At 32.1% G+C, this 15343-nt stretch overlaps 1 protein-coding gene across 1 annotated transcript in view; it reads left to right on the forward strand.

Moving 5' to 3' along the window:
* MON2 (MON2 homolog, regulator of endosome-to-Golgi trafficking) overlaps positions 1 to 14669 on the forward strand; it is a 101951-nt gene extending 87282 nt beyond the window's left edge. Inside the window, exons 32-35 of the mRNA XM_081058981.1 lie at positions 538 to 661; positions 3593 to 3800; positions 6409 to 6491; positions 11746 to 14669. Of these exons, the coding sequence (XP_080915107.1) occupies positions 538 to 661; positions 3593 to 3800; positions 6409 to 6491; positions 11746 to 11909 (579 nt within the window). The 3' untranslated portion in view covers positions 11910 to 14669. The remainder of the gene's footprint in view (positions 1 to 537; positions 662 to 3592; positions 3801 to 6408; positions 6492 to 11745) is intronic.
* The last annotated feature ends 674 nt before the right edge of the window (positions 14670 to 15343 follow it).

Below are 15343 nucleotides of genomic sequence, written 5' to 3' on the forward strand. Positions count from 1 at the left end.
TGCCTTTTGTCCCAATACTATGTTAAAACTCTTGTAAACTTTTCTTGAAACTTTTGTTTTTTTTCTTCAAAAGGCAAAATAATATAGTATTTATTACATGTTAGAAGTAAGCTGTTAAACAAAAATGAGTATAACTTTGCTGTCTTTTATAGATCATTGTTATGCTTCTAAAGGTGATTTAAATCTTATTCTTAATCCTGTTTTGGATATTTTAACATGGATAAATTTTACATGCTGTCTTTTTCTCTAGAGCACTGTTTACACATATTGAAGATCAACATTTACTAAAATTGTTTCAGAGTAAATAGTCTATACTATTGACTATGTTGTGATAAAGTTATTTACTAAGACAGATGGGGGAAACAGACTAGTCATCCTCTATGTTAACACTAAAATATCAGTGTACTTCTATTAAGGAAGATTCTTTAACTGATTTTTAATAACTGATTAAAAAAATAATTTTACTTTACAAATTATGATTTGAGTCAGTCTTTTACAAGAAAAAAAATGCATTTCAATTTACCTCTTTTGTTTTAGGTAGTTCAGCTTATCAGCACTGAGATACTACCTTATGCCAATTTTATTCCTAAGGAATTTGTTGGTCAGATAATGACCATGCTTAATAAGGGCTCAATACATTCTCAATCATCTTCATTTACAGGTATGTTATTTCAATGATTTTTAAAACCTTTTAGTAAGTATTGAAGTACTTTTGAAATAGCTGACTGTAGAAATGTGATTGTGGTAAATGTAAATGGGAGAATGGTAAGGTACTTTTTAAGAATGTGATTTAGAACATTAAACTTTACAAGGGGAAAATGTGGTAAATATTTTGTGAATTATATGTAATGAAGTAAATTGCAAAACACTTAAGGAATCTGCTTAAGACTTTGAAGGCTGACACAAGTTACCAGTTTTGGAATATTGGGAGGTAATAAATGTGTATTCTGCCACTTAGTAGTTAACTTCTCTGAGTTTTGTCATCTATAAAATGAAGATATTAATTCAGAGAGATCTGAGACCTCTCAGGACTATAAATTGCAGAGTTAGTCCATTAAAAAAAAAATGCCTTAACATTAGTTAAAGGAACTTACATTTAGCGAATACCTACGATGTGTAAGGTATTAAAGAAGGTACATAGAATATTAATCTCATTCCTCACAACATTTCTGTGAGGATAGGTTCCACCGTACTACAGAAAGAGAAATTAGTTTGGAAAGCTTGAAAAAATTGCCCACAATCTTAAGGCTGGAGGCCAAAATTCATTCTTAAAAAGAACTACATTCTGCTTTTGATTATATCATGCTGCCTTATTGGGAGATGATGTATAAGTTGTTTTTGTTTTGGTTTTTTTTGGCTATTATTTCTTTTTCTAAACCTGTGCTCAAGTGTTAAATGTAATTGTGTCATCAGAATGTGATTTTTCTGTGAGATGATTAAAAAAAAAGAATTTCTGCCATAAATAGCCTAAATCCCCAGAATTCTCCAGAGCCATGACTTCTCTTAAGCTGTGCTGAACACTTTAAAGAGCATAATGTGCACAGTTTAACTACTAGATGTCTCTCATATTGCTTACTTCACAAACTAGTTCTTTCTCATAGCCCAGTTTCTAAAACCGACCTTGTCAAGTGCAGATCTCACATACATGAAAACTTCAGAGAAAGAGAGTTTAAGTCCATTTATTTTAATAATAATCAACTTTTTATTATTAAGTATATGAAAAATTTATATAAATTATTATAAAATACACATTAAAAACAATATTTATAATTACTAGATGTAAATATTCTAGGTTATAGATGGAATACTGAGTTGCCATGTATACTTTTTTTAGTAGTTTTCTGATGATACCTCTTGCCATTTATACTATTAAATGTACCAAAATAAGGAAGGTACATTGATATTCTTCCAATGACTGCCATAGGATACAAACTTATCAACTTTGAGTTTTCTTTAAACATATACATACCTTCCCTGATAAACAAGACCAATCTGTAAACGCTGAGGTTCCACTGATTATGTTTCGTTCCCTACTCTTAAGTATGATCTGACAGCCATGCTGAGAAAATCCTCCATCATGAAAGACTAAAACAAATGAAGAGGGGTAACAGAAACTGGTAGGAAAGAGACAATGCAGTCATAGGAAACATTTTAAAAATGAAAAGAGCAATTAATGTAATTAGGATGTTCAAAGAGATCAAAGATTTTACATCTGTGAAACAAGAAAAACTATTAAAGCTATTAAAAGGGGACAATCAGAATATAAAACAGGTCATACTAAAAACCAAAAAAGTAATAGCTGAAATAACAAGATCAGTGAAGGATTGGAAGAAAATTAAGAAAATAACCCAGAAAGTAGAGCAAGGACAAAAAAGATGGACAATATGAGAACAAAGAAATATATAAAATGAATCAAGGGGTCTAACATCTGACAATAGATCTTCTAGAAAGAGAGAATAGAGAAAAGCTAGAAGAGAAAATTCTCAAAGGAACATTGTGAAGAAATAAATCTCCAGATTAAAAATGGTCACTCAGGACCCAGAACAGGGAAAGAAAAAGGACCCACAATAAGGCATGTCATCATGAAATAGCAATACAGCAGGGATAAAGAGAAGATCCTAAAAGATTTCAGAAAGAAAAGAAAAAACTTCCACCCAAAAGAGTTGTATCAAAATGACACTGGAATTCTCAGTAGCAACATTGGACGCCGAAAGACATTGAGGCAATGGTTTCAAAGTTATAAATGGAAAGGATTTTTAATACAGAGTTTTATACCTAGGCCTACTATTGGCCAAGTATGAGTATAGAACAGTAATTCTCAAATGTCAGTGTACATTATAACGAACTGGAGGGCAAGCTATTGCTGGACTGTGCCCCCAGAGTTTCTCATTCAGTAGGTCTAGGGTGAGACATGACAGCCTGCATTTCTAACAAGTTCTCGTGTAACGCTGATGCCTCTAGGAACCACACTTTGAGTACCTCAGTAAAGTAATGACAGCTTTAGAAATGTAAGGGCTCAAAAATTTTACTTCTCATTCACTCTCAGCTACTACAGAATAAGCGCCATGAAAACAAAGAAGTAAACCAAGTAAGGAGAAGGCATGGCATGAGATCTAGGAAGTATAACACAAGAGAGAATAAAAACAATTCACAAGGCTATCACAAAGACTAATTCCAGGATATAGCTGGTGGACAGCATGTCTAGAGAGCAACTAATCCAGACTGGAGCAGAGGTCGGGCTCCAGGAAGGATGATGCCAAGAGAAAAAAAAGAATGAATGAGGTCGTTGCAAGTTTGATCATGTAGAAAACTATTGAGAGGTATTCTATAGTGCTGTTGAAGGGTATAGAAAGACCAAGACAAGAAATATGTTGAGTAGAATTGATGACAATGGACAGTCTTGTGTTGTTTTTCATCTTGCAGCCAAAGCTCCAGGTGAAAATTGTTTATATATATGCATGCTATTCACTATAAGTTTTTCATAAATACCCTTCATCAGTTGAACAATTTCCTTCTATTCTTAGTATGCTAAGAGTTATCATTAAGGTGTATTAATTTAACCTTTTATTCACCATCAAAACTTATTTTACAGAAGCAGAGATTGATATTCGTTTGAGAGAAGAGTTTTCTAAAATGTGTTTTGAAACATTGCTCCAGTTTTCCTTCAGTAATAAAGTCACAACACCTCAAGAAGGCTACATCTCACGAATGGCACTCTCAGTGCTTTTAAAGAGGTCTCAAGATGTACTACATCGCTATATAGAGGATGAAAGATTGAGTGGTAAATGCCCTCTTCCAAGGTATGTATTTTATTTTTATCGACGAAGGAAATACGCTATCATGGTTATTAATAATTAAAAAAGCTCTGAAAACCAAGTGTTGTCATAAGTGATCTGAACTTAACCGGAGGCTGTTTTATGATTTTGTTTATTCTATACAATGTAAATATTCATAAGTTTTGCTGCCGATATATTAATGTGTTTTGTTATAGGGTGCTTTTTCAGATTCCTCATGGAGGTTAAGTAATATATGATATATGTACCAAATTACCTTTTTGAATTTGAAAAACAAAATTGAATTTTAAAATATATTTTCTCTCAAGGATTTTTGGATAAGGACTTAATGGATCTGTGTGAGCACATGATTATGGATCTCTCTAGAGAGAAAATAATAGATAAATTATAGTCTGGGAACTTTGTAGTTTGTTTTACAGTCATTTCTAGGTTTCTTTATAGGTCAGCTAGCCATATCTTAGACCTTCTTTTATCTAATTTACTTATTTAAGCCCCTGTACCTAAACTGATTTGCTTGTCATTTAGCCAAACTATAACAGTGGAAAGGGCTCTGGGCCTTTCTGCTAAGCAAGGCTAATCAAAGTTGAGGTATAGGTCAGAATTTATCAAAAAAGTGCAATCATAAATTAGTTTATGTTGTCAATCTCTTTTTTATTGTGGAAGTTAGAGTTTAAGGCAAAGCAAATGAAGCAAATAGAAACATAATATTGGAAGGCAAAATTATCAAAGTCAGGAAAGGAAAATCACTGTGGGTCCCATACCATACAGTAGTATTAGATAGGTCAACCACTAGCCCTAAATCTTTGTGCACATTCTTATTTATGTATGATAAATTTCTGGAGTTGGAATTGACCTGTCAAAAGATACAGACATTTAAAAAACTTTTGCTATGTATTCCAAATTGCCTACCAGAAATTTCTACCAATTTACATTCTCCCAGGAGAATATGAATGTCCTTTTCTCCCTTTTTTTATTTAAATGTATTGGGGTGGCAATTGTTAGTAAAATTACATAGATTTCAGATGTACAATTCTGTATTACATCATCTATAAATCCCATTGTGTGTTCACCATCCAGAACCTTTTTTTATCATTTTAAAATTATTTGCCAGTTTATAAATTTTTTATGTTTTCCAATCTGATGAATGAAAAATAGTCACATAGTAGTTGGCTAGTGTTTTTGTTTTATGTTGTTTTTTTTTAAATTATCAATCCTTATTAGCCATAGTATTTCTACTTTTAGGATTCGCTATATTAAGAATTTCTAGGACATAAAAATTATAGTTACTGGTATTCCGATTTATATACAACATTCCAAAGACAGTTGTTAGTAATTCAGTTATAGTCATAATTGAAAATTGATTTATCAAAATTGATCTCCAAAGTATACTTGGAAAAGCAGTAATAAAGTTGCTCTGTTTGGAATATTTTATTAGATTATAACATATTATTTGATTTCAGAAAGTAACTTTTCCTTCTTTTTTTATGTTTATTGCTTTTAAATTGAGTCATTTTTATAGTTGTGCTATGAAGTGTTATATTTTATCAGCCTATGTTTGATGCAGTCATCATTACATTATTTTCTAAAAAGCTACATAGCAACACAACAAAATACTTCTGTGCTTACAAAGGTGGGCCCAAAATAGTGCCCTGTCATAGGATTAGAAAAATGTTACCTATAGAATAACAGATCCATACCAGAAATGGGGGGGGGGGGCGGGTACTACAGTACAGAAGAGCTTTATTTGTGTAGGGAGAAACAAGGGACTCAAGAAACTCTCATCCATCTTTTATTATTCCAAGTTTATTCTTCATCGCTAATGTCTCCAAATAGTGCGACCTTAGGACTGATTTTGAGCATGTTATTTGTTGCATTAGAACATTAAATAAATACTGTTGTAATTTTAAATGTACCGTGTTTCCCCGAAAATAAGACCTAGCCGGACAGTCAACTCTAATGCATCTTTTGGAGCAAAAATTAATATGAGACCTGGTATTATATTATATTATACCCGGTCTTATAGTAAAATAAGACCCAGTCTTATATTATACTATATTTATTTTACTATGTACTTATTTTACTAGAAGACTGGGTCTTATATTAATTTTTGCTCCAAAAGACGCATTAGAGCTGATTGTCCAGCTAGGTCTTATTTTCAGGGAAACCCAGTACTTTTAACATGATAAAAGATATGCCGAGAGGTAATAATAGTCTTTTTTTCCATTTAAGCTATAGCAAATCCTTTTTAGTTCTAATTAGTTAAAAATGAAAAATAAATAAATAAACCTTTCACAAAGAAGTTTTAAAAGCACATATTAGAAGATGTTTTAATTTTAAGTAGTTCTGTGAAATATCTTACAAATAAATTTAGATTTTCATGAGTAGATTTCCTTTCCCCCCTTTTTAAATTGACAACTTATGGTAAGAATATATATCTTATTTTGTACATTGAAGTACATGTTAATAAAATTTTTTTTTATAAGTATGTAAAATTAACATTAACTTTTCATTGTATTACGTTTTTCCAAAGTATACCTATTTGTATAAACCCAGTAAAAAAGACACAAGCCATATCTTAAATCTTGATGGAAATAATTTTCCATTTGTATTTTAGGCAACAAGTCACAGAAATCATATTTGTTTTAAAAGCAGTCAGTACTCTCATTGATTCACTTAAGAAAACTCAGCCTGAGAATGGTAAGTGCTTAGAAACTCAGTTATTATAAACTCATAACATTTATGTTCTATTTGAGATGTCCTTTTGTATTATTAAGTTAACTGAATTTTAGGAGCATAACAGCTGTTAGACTTTCTTTTCTCCAGTTCTTATGACAGAAAAGCATCAAGTCCATTAAGATGTTAATTAAATAAAAATAATTTGTAATTTTTTATCTTCTTTATGTTAAACAATAGTTTGGCTGACTTTTTTTAACGAAATTGGTTTGAATTCAGGGTGTTGCATGGAAAATCATATTTCATATATTTTTAATGTAGAACATCACCGACTTTTTTGGGTGGGAGGAGGCTTCCATCCTGCATTTAACTGGTTTACTGTATAGACACAATCTATGAATAACTTTGAATCAGTTTTATGGCCCCTTCTCATTTGTTTCTTCTTTCTGTTACTCATTCCTATCCCATCCATTCTTTACATTATTGCCAGAAATTATTTTACCAAAAGGACATTTGATCATTTATTTTCCCATCCTTGTAAAACAAAACAAATCTCTTTTTCATTTACCATTACCTACAAAGTGTGCAGAGAGGCCTGTCTAACTCCATTCTATTTATGCTTTGTTTCCCACTAGACTTCATGTGCCCTACTTTCACACCAAACTAAAATTCTGTCTACCCAAGTTTTCCCAGCCCTTTGCTTATTTCATCCTTCTGCGTACATGCACCTAGTTCAAATTACCACTCCACCTTTGAGCCCATTTTTAATGCTTAAGGGTGAGTGATTTCCCTTTTCATTGAACTCTTAGCTCTTTCATGTGTACTTTTGTCCTAAAGCACTCTTTGTATTACAGTAATACATGTCCATGACTCATTCCCCTTAAACTATAAAGTTCTTGAGAGGCTTTTTGGACCATGTTTTGTTCTATTTTGAATCCTCTACATCATTGCAACTCAAGTGTGGTTTGTTGGATCTGCCATTGATCTTAAGAGTTTGTTATTGGTCCAGGACAAGATAAAGAGCTGGCACCAGAATATAAGTCACTTGTGTCACTAAAGAGACTGGTTCAGCTGACATTTTTTATTCAAGATTTTGTTAAAGAAGGATGTGTGTTGATTTACATTCTGGCACAGGCATCTTAGCAGACTGGTACTTTTTAAGCAGCATTGCTTTTAATACCAAAGGAAAAAGAGAGTTCCTAATAAATGAGTCACAGGATATTTGTTCCTGTCAGTTATTGTATGATTAAATACACATTTTTCTGCTTTCAAAATCTACCCATTGGTACTTTGGCCTAGAAAGGTTGAGTATTATATGAAATCTTAAGAGGCAACAGACATATTTATTCAAACCAAAGGAAGGGGTGAAATTTCTAAGAAAAATCCTGGAGCAATGTCCTGAATCCATCCTATCAAGTTCAAATTTGAGTTCCCTTAAAAAAACGTTCTGGTTGATTTTTCAGAAAGGGAAACCATGCATTGGCTGTCTAGAGACCAGTAAAATCTTTATTAGATCATAGGATAGAATTTGATTCTTAAAAATATATTATACTTCAGACATAAACAGGATTCATTGTTATTGCTATAAATATATTAAATATAACCAGTATATTTAAATGTATAGTACTTCCATTATTTGGTATAATCTTTAGACAGCTGTCAAGAATTTAAGCAGAACTTATATAAAGGAAGATTAGGAAAGGAAAACTCAGCAACTTTTTTTTTTACAAAACCAATGGGCCATGGATAGAGCAGTTTAGTAATTAATGTTAAAAATTGTTTAAGAGAGTTTGAATTATGCCTCTAGGTAAATTAAATGTAATCATAAATAATGATATTATAACATATTAGAAAGGTATGATAAGCTTCGTTAAAAAACAGGGAAAAAAAGATAACTTAGAGAAAGGCAGGCCTTTCCAGCAGAAATACTTGGACTGCTCATTGCCAGTCCAAAATTAATTTAGGAAGATGGCTTACACGGTTTGGAACCAGTGTACATCCAGCATCTGTTTAGCACATTTGTTACCTGTTCTAGGGTTTCCTAGTGGGAGAGGAGGCATTTGTTGGACTAATTTTTATTTTGGGGGAATTTTTGTTTTATAATTTTACTTCACTTTTATTTAAAAATTTGAATAGATAACAAGCGTACACATGGTCCAAAAATTCAAAAACATATAAATATACACAGGGAAAAGTTTTAAGATGATCTTTCCTATATTCTATATCTGCCCAGTTCTTACCTCACAATAGGCAACCATTTTTATTAGTTTGTGAATCCTTCTGTAAGTTTATTATGTAAATATAAAATGTATACTCCAGTACGCCCCCAGTTTTTAACACAAGTGAATGTGCTCCATATTATACCTACTGTTCTCAACACTGTTTTTTTTTCCACTTTGTAAAATATCTTGGAGAATCTTCCATATCTATACAGTAGCTTTTGATTGATTGATTGATTGATTGATTGATTGATTGATTGTTAAGTCCAAAGTGCCCACCAAGATCTATGGTGAGGTTTTAAAAATATTTTAATTTAGGAATTTGAGCAGTTTCCCCTGAGTTTAAGATGTTATCTTAAATAATGTATTTTTGTATTTTCCTGTAATAAACAAAGAATTAGTTTGGTTAGTTCACTTTTTATCTTGGCAATCTAGATGGTTTCAATTTATGCAATCTTTTTCCAATTTTTTTTCATTGTAAAATACACGTAACAAAATTTACTGTATTAACCGGTTTTAAGTGTATTGTTCAATGGTATTAAATACTTTCATAATGTTGTGCAACCATCACCACCATCTCCATAACTCTTTCATCTTGTAACTGAAACTCTACTCATTGAATAATAACTCTCTATTCCCCACTCGCCCAACTCCTGCCAGCCACCATTCTACTTTTGGTCTCTATGATTTTCACTGCTCTAAGTATCACATATAAGTTGAATCATACAATATTTGTCTTTTTTCGACTGGCTTATTTCACTTATGTGATGTCTTCAATGTTCATTCATATTGTATCATATTGCAGAATTTCCTTCGTTTTTGAGGCTGAATAATATCTGTGTGTGTGTGTGTGTGTGTGTGTGTGTGTGTGTGTGTGTGTGTGTGAGACATTTTCCTTATCCATGCATCCATTGGTGGACACCTGGGTTGCTTCCACGTTTTAGCTATTGTGAATAATGCTCTTATATGAACATGGTTGTACAGCTACCTCTTCGAGACCCCGCTTTCAGTTCTTTTGGGTATATACCCAGAAGTGGAATTGCTAAATCATATGATAATTCTATTCCTTATTTTTTTGAGTAACCACTATACTATTTTCTACAGTGGCTGTACAGTTTTATATTTCCAACAACAGTGAAGAAGTTTTCCAATTTTTTATTCTCATCAACACTTGTTTTCTGTTTTTTTGATAGTAGTCATTCTAATGAGGTGGTATTTCATTTTTGTTTTTAATTGTATTTCCCTAATGATTAGTGATGTTGAACATCTTTTCAATGGCTTTATTGGCCATTTATGTATATCCTTTGAAGAAATGTTCAAATCCTTTGCTCATTTTCGAATCAAGTTGTTTTTTGTTGTTGTTGAAGCCTCTTTGTCTGCACGTTTGTGATTAGAAACAGTGATCAGAGCACAGATCCCTGATATTTGAAAGATAGGGTCATTTTTGCCCACCCTGGCCTCCTGCAAGCTGTGTGTAAGCTGCTCCAGGAACACATATACAGTTGCCTATCACATGGTTTAATGGTCAGGGATAAATAGCTGCTACTGAGCTAAGAACTGACATTGACCAAAATTAACTGCAGTGTATTGTCCAAGTCTTCCTCTGGAAGTTGCATGCCTTCATTAGACTCCAGAGTTCCATCTATAATAGTGGCATCAAACAGATTCTGCCAGTGCAATTGGTGGGTAGACAGATTTCTGGGACTTCTATGCCGTCATTTTCTCAGAATGCTCTCTTTGCAATCTTTTGTTAAATTATTAGTGGAAAGTTTCACAGAAGAAAGCTGGAGCAGACTGTTTAAAACTTCTCAGACCAGTGTTTTTTAAACTTATTTGTTTTTTATTAAGCAGTGAAATTCTTTTTAGAAATAAAATCTGATGTGGATTCCCAACATATAAAACAGATAAAAGCAGAACTTCTCTGGCCTGACATTCCCTCCCTCATCAATACCCATAAGCCCTACTCCCCTTTATATATACGACATATGCCAAACTTACTTGACTATGAATTTCTTTTTTTAAGAATTAGAACACTAGTTTGAGGAACTCATTCCTTTATTCTACAGCACAAGTTGACGTAAAAAGAAAATATATGACTCTATCAGGACACCCAATACTACCTTATTTCAGAGAGGTTTTTAGGCACTCAGTAAATTGTAGTAAAAAATAGAATCAAAGTTCCTTTAGCATTGTATATCCATGCAATTCTTAGTCTCCCAGACTTAAGAGTTGTTCCACAAAATGTCACATACATATACTGTCTAATAAAAATCTGTCAGCAGGTTGTATTGCATATTACACTCCCAACAGTATGTACAATACTTATGGGAAAATAGAAATGCAATATGTGATCTCAGATTATAAGGAAATTACAAACTAATTGGGATATAACACTTTTGCCCATTAACCAAATAGCATTCAATTATACTAGTTATTCATGATAGTGGTAATGAAGATAGACATGTCCCTTCCCACTACAGTTTAAATCTAGAGATATACATTAAAGATTATCCAATTGTACAAGAGAAGAGTGGTTATTTGAAATTAAAATCAATATCAAGGACATTACTGGGAAAATCATTTAAGGTATTTATATTTTTAGCATACAACTGAATAAAAACTTGAATTGCTTTCTAATTGTTTTCGAAATGTACACTACATCCTCTGGCAATTATACTGAAAGTGTTTCAATTATTATATGGTTAAAAATGTTAAACATTTGAGATGTTAATTGTTTGAAAGATTTGAATTATTCTACATTACTTGAGTTAGCTTCCGAGGCCATCACAATTTGAAGTATTTAAAATGAATTTTATAAAATTTGTTGGTATTGATGACTCTCTGCACACTGACTACATATATTTTCCTCTCATACCTTGTGAAATATTGCAGGAAATCTTTCAAAGATTAAAAAAACAAAAGGTACAAGCTTGTGGAATCTCCATATTTTGTTTTTTTTCTTTGCCTTGTATTTAAAGGATTGTGTTTATGTTAATTGGGTAATCTCTGCTATTTAAATCCACCCTTTTTTTGAGGCTTTATACTTTTTTGCATTACAGTTGATGGAAATACTTGGGCACAAGTAATTGCCTTATACCCAACTTTAGTAGAATGCATCACCTGCTCATCTTCAGAAGTCTGTTCTGCACTTAAAGAAGCACTAGTTCCTTTTAAGGATTTCATGCATCCACCAGCATCCAAAGTTCAAAATGGAGAATCTTGACCACCTACAATAAATTTAAAGAAGAACGCTATCTAATCAATGTTTGCTTCTCAGTGAGCCTTCTATGAGAAGAACATTTCTTACTACAAATAATTCTTGGCAGCTGTTGTTGGCCTCCTTTAAGTTGTACTTACCTGAGTTCAGTAATTCATGTTACAAGCTTACACGTCCACAAAGTCTCCTGAAGGAGTAGCAGTGCAAGCCTTGAATAAGTTAAACTGATGGGAGAGATCGTTAATACCACAACGTACCTGCTACCAGATCTTCAATTGGTGATTTAAAAGTGAGCTTATGTACAGTTTGTGGTGTATGTGTTAATGATGTACTTTTTAAAAATGAAGAAAAGATATTTCATTAAAATTTATTAGGCTGGTGTTTTTGTGCCCTTTTTCAAGTACAAAAGTGTACCAGAATTTTATGCAAGATGGTACTGTAACATTCCATGTTATCTATAACCAGCCTTTGTAAACAAAGGGAACTGATATACTTGTGTGTATAATAAATGGTACAGTTCTGTATAAAATAGTTGCATTTATTATTTAAATTTTTAAAATACTGATCATGTTAAATGCTTGATGCTGTATTTATTATTAATACAAAATTATTTGCTTACATTTTTATTTATAATTTGCCTTCTTAAGCGGCAGATATGCTCACCATATGATCATGCAGTTAACTTAATGCTTATTTTAAATGTAGTTGCTAGTAACTGTCAAACATCTGACTAAAAAGGTTTTGTGTATACAGCAGCAAATAGTTTATGATTTGCTGATTTTATAGGTTATTTACTTAATACATTTTGAGATATATTGTCGCACTATGATCCCATCATATCTCATCTCTTTAAATATCTTCCCCAGCTTTCACATAAAGTCTGTTTTTTATATTGCTGTCTGGATTTTAAAGACTTTCATATTTTATATTTCTACTGATTTTTTTCCCCACCGACTAACATTTATCACTGTCTTTCAATTAGGACCCAGGAAAGATGATTTCAGATTTCCTAAAATTTTCCTAAAATTTTGTCATATTTTCTCAAGAAGAAAAATAACTATCCTAACCCACAAATAGAACATATGTGTGTATTCTAAAACAACAAGAAGTGTACTTTTGGAGATAGTGAAGCATTTAGAAGTACAGTAAACTTTCTGTTACGGAGTAAAATACGAATTTTATTTCACTTTCCAATCATAGTGAAGAAGAAAAGTGCTTCTGATTACATTAACTTAACTGTTCCTTAAAAAGCTAACTGCCCTAGCTCACTGTATTTTTTATTTTATGGATTATGCTATTTTTCTTCTGAATTGTTTTCATAATCATTTATGTAAAGACTAAGAATATTTAAAACAGTGATTATTCATAAGAAATCATAATAGTCTCATTATTTTAGTGTACTGGAAGGCCTTTGATTTTCATAGAATTTATAAATTTCAGCCTCTCCAGAATAATTATAAAATTACGAGAAGATATTAAAATTGAGTAATGAATGAGATAAAATTTTGAGGCTATCGTAACTGTGTAATTATGTAATTTGCACGATTATCTGTAAACATGTTGGTAAGATGTTTTGAGAGGGTATTATTTTTTTATATGAAATAATGAATTTCTATTTTATAATTTCACCTAAAATTAAGGTAAAATATGGCATTTCCTAGAGTCTATCTTCAGTATTTTCCTTAAAGAAAGTTGTAAAAAAAAAAAAATCACTCAAGCTGTGTATTTAGTTTATTTTCTGTATTTGGATGTTAAATTAGGGATTAGAAAAATCTGCGTATCACCGATAAAGTATTGAAATAGAATAATAAGGGTAGTATACCAGTTCAGTCATATGTTAAAAATATTGCCATGAATTTACGTGAAGTAAAAATGTGTCTGTTCTTGAGAAATAACAGATCAATTGCAATTGGAATAATTCTCCAGTAAAAGTTAAATATGAGTCAAGGGTATATAGTACATATTTATATAAACTGAGTGGTTTTAGCTAATATTATATTGGCCTTCAGAACCAGGACCATATACCCTATAGATCAAAACATAAATGTGGTGAATCTGTAAATGCCATAGAATATGGTAATCAGTGCCAGTCTTAGTGACAAACAAAGTGGGCCCACCCCCTTGGTGTGATGTATAATTTGACTTGTTTCCTCCCAGAATATCTCCTGCCAACCCCAGGAGTGACTACTAGCAATTCATTCCCTTGAATCAAACTTTCTTCTACTCTGCATTTTCTAAAATATCCTGATCCCTGGGAGGTTAATACATTGCCCTGTCTTGTTGGTATAAATTGGGTTCTTTAGCGACTAGAAGAACTGGGCTGTGTGAGATAACTACATGCTAGGAGATAAAAAAGGAAGCTCTCAAGGCTAAGATCATTTTACAGGACAATTAAGAAAGACTACGACTAGTCTTTGAAAGAATAGTAGTAATGTCCTTTGGGATATATATTATAATTAGTTTTAAACCTCAGCTAACCACTTTTCGTCACTGACAGTGCCTATCTTATATAGATGGCTGGACAACAGATGTATGCCAACAATTAAACTTTTCTGACTATTTTTCCCATTATAAAGGAAACAAACTAATTTTCAACTTGAATATAGCTTTTTGGTTTTCTATAATGCTACCACTGCCAAAAAGGAAAAGAATAAGTTATTTTGTAGTGTCTTATTTAGTCTTTCTTTAAACTATTGTTAAAGTTTTGTTAGTTTTACTGTATACATTTGTGAGTAACATTTATTTATTAGGAGCCTATTAAGTCCCAAAAGAAAAAAGAAAATGCATAAAGGTCTGCCTTAGAGAGAACCGCTTTTCATTTGCTTTTATTTTTAATTTTAACAGCTCTGTTGTTTCTTACCTGTTTTTTCCCCTATATGAATGTTGGTTCAACTCCTGCTGTATTCTTTAAATCATATATAGCACCAGAAGGAAAAGATGAACAATTAAGCATATATATTTTATTCTGAAGAATAGCATTCACTTACGTTAATTCTATAGCAGGCTCCTAACTCCTAGATTATTTGTCCTTTCTCAGTATAACCTTGGAGTATTTCATTGATTATCACAATTTGGTACCACTAGTCCTGGGTAACCATCTGGGCAAAGGGTCAGTTAAGAAACTGGGGAGGAAACAGCATAAACTAGTGAACACTGTTAGAAAACAAAAGTATTAATGAGGTTGACATTAAACTTGTGTTAATAATGAAAGACAGTGTAGTTATTATGTAATAACTAATATATTCTTCTCAAATATAGAATAATTTGGATGGCAGCCAAATCCTCAAGAGACTGATTGCTGTAGGTGAAGTCTGTCTAGCAAAGGCAGAATACTTTCAGGAGCCCACCTGTCATTGCTGTGGAAATTAATGGAGATTTAAAAGCCCTTGGAATGAAATAATGTCCAGGCCAAGGATATTGTGAATTACTGTTTTTTTGTT

Source organism: Rhinolophus hipposideros, assembly GCF_964194185.1.
Source record: "Rhinolophus hipposideros genome assembly, chromosome: 9".
NCBI lineage: Eukaryota > Metazoa > Chordata > Mammalia > Chiroptera > Rhinolophidae > Rhinolophus > Rhinolophus hipposideros.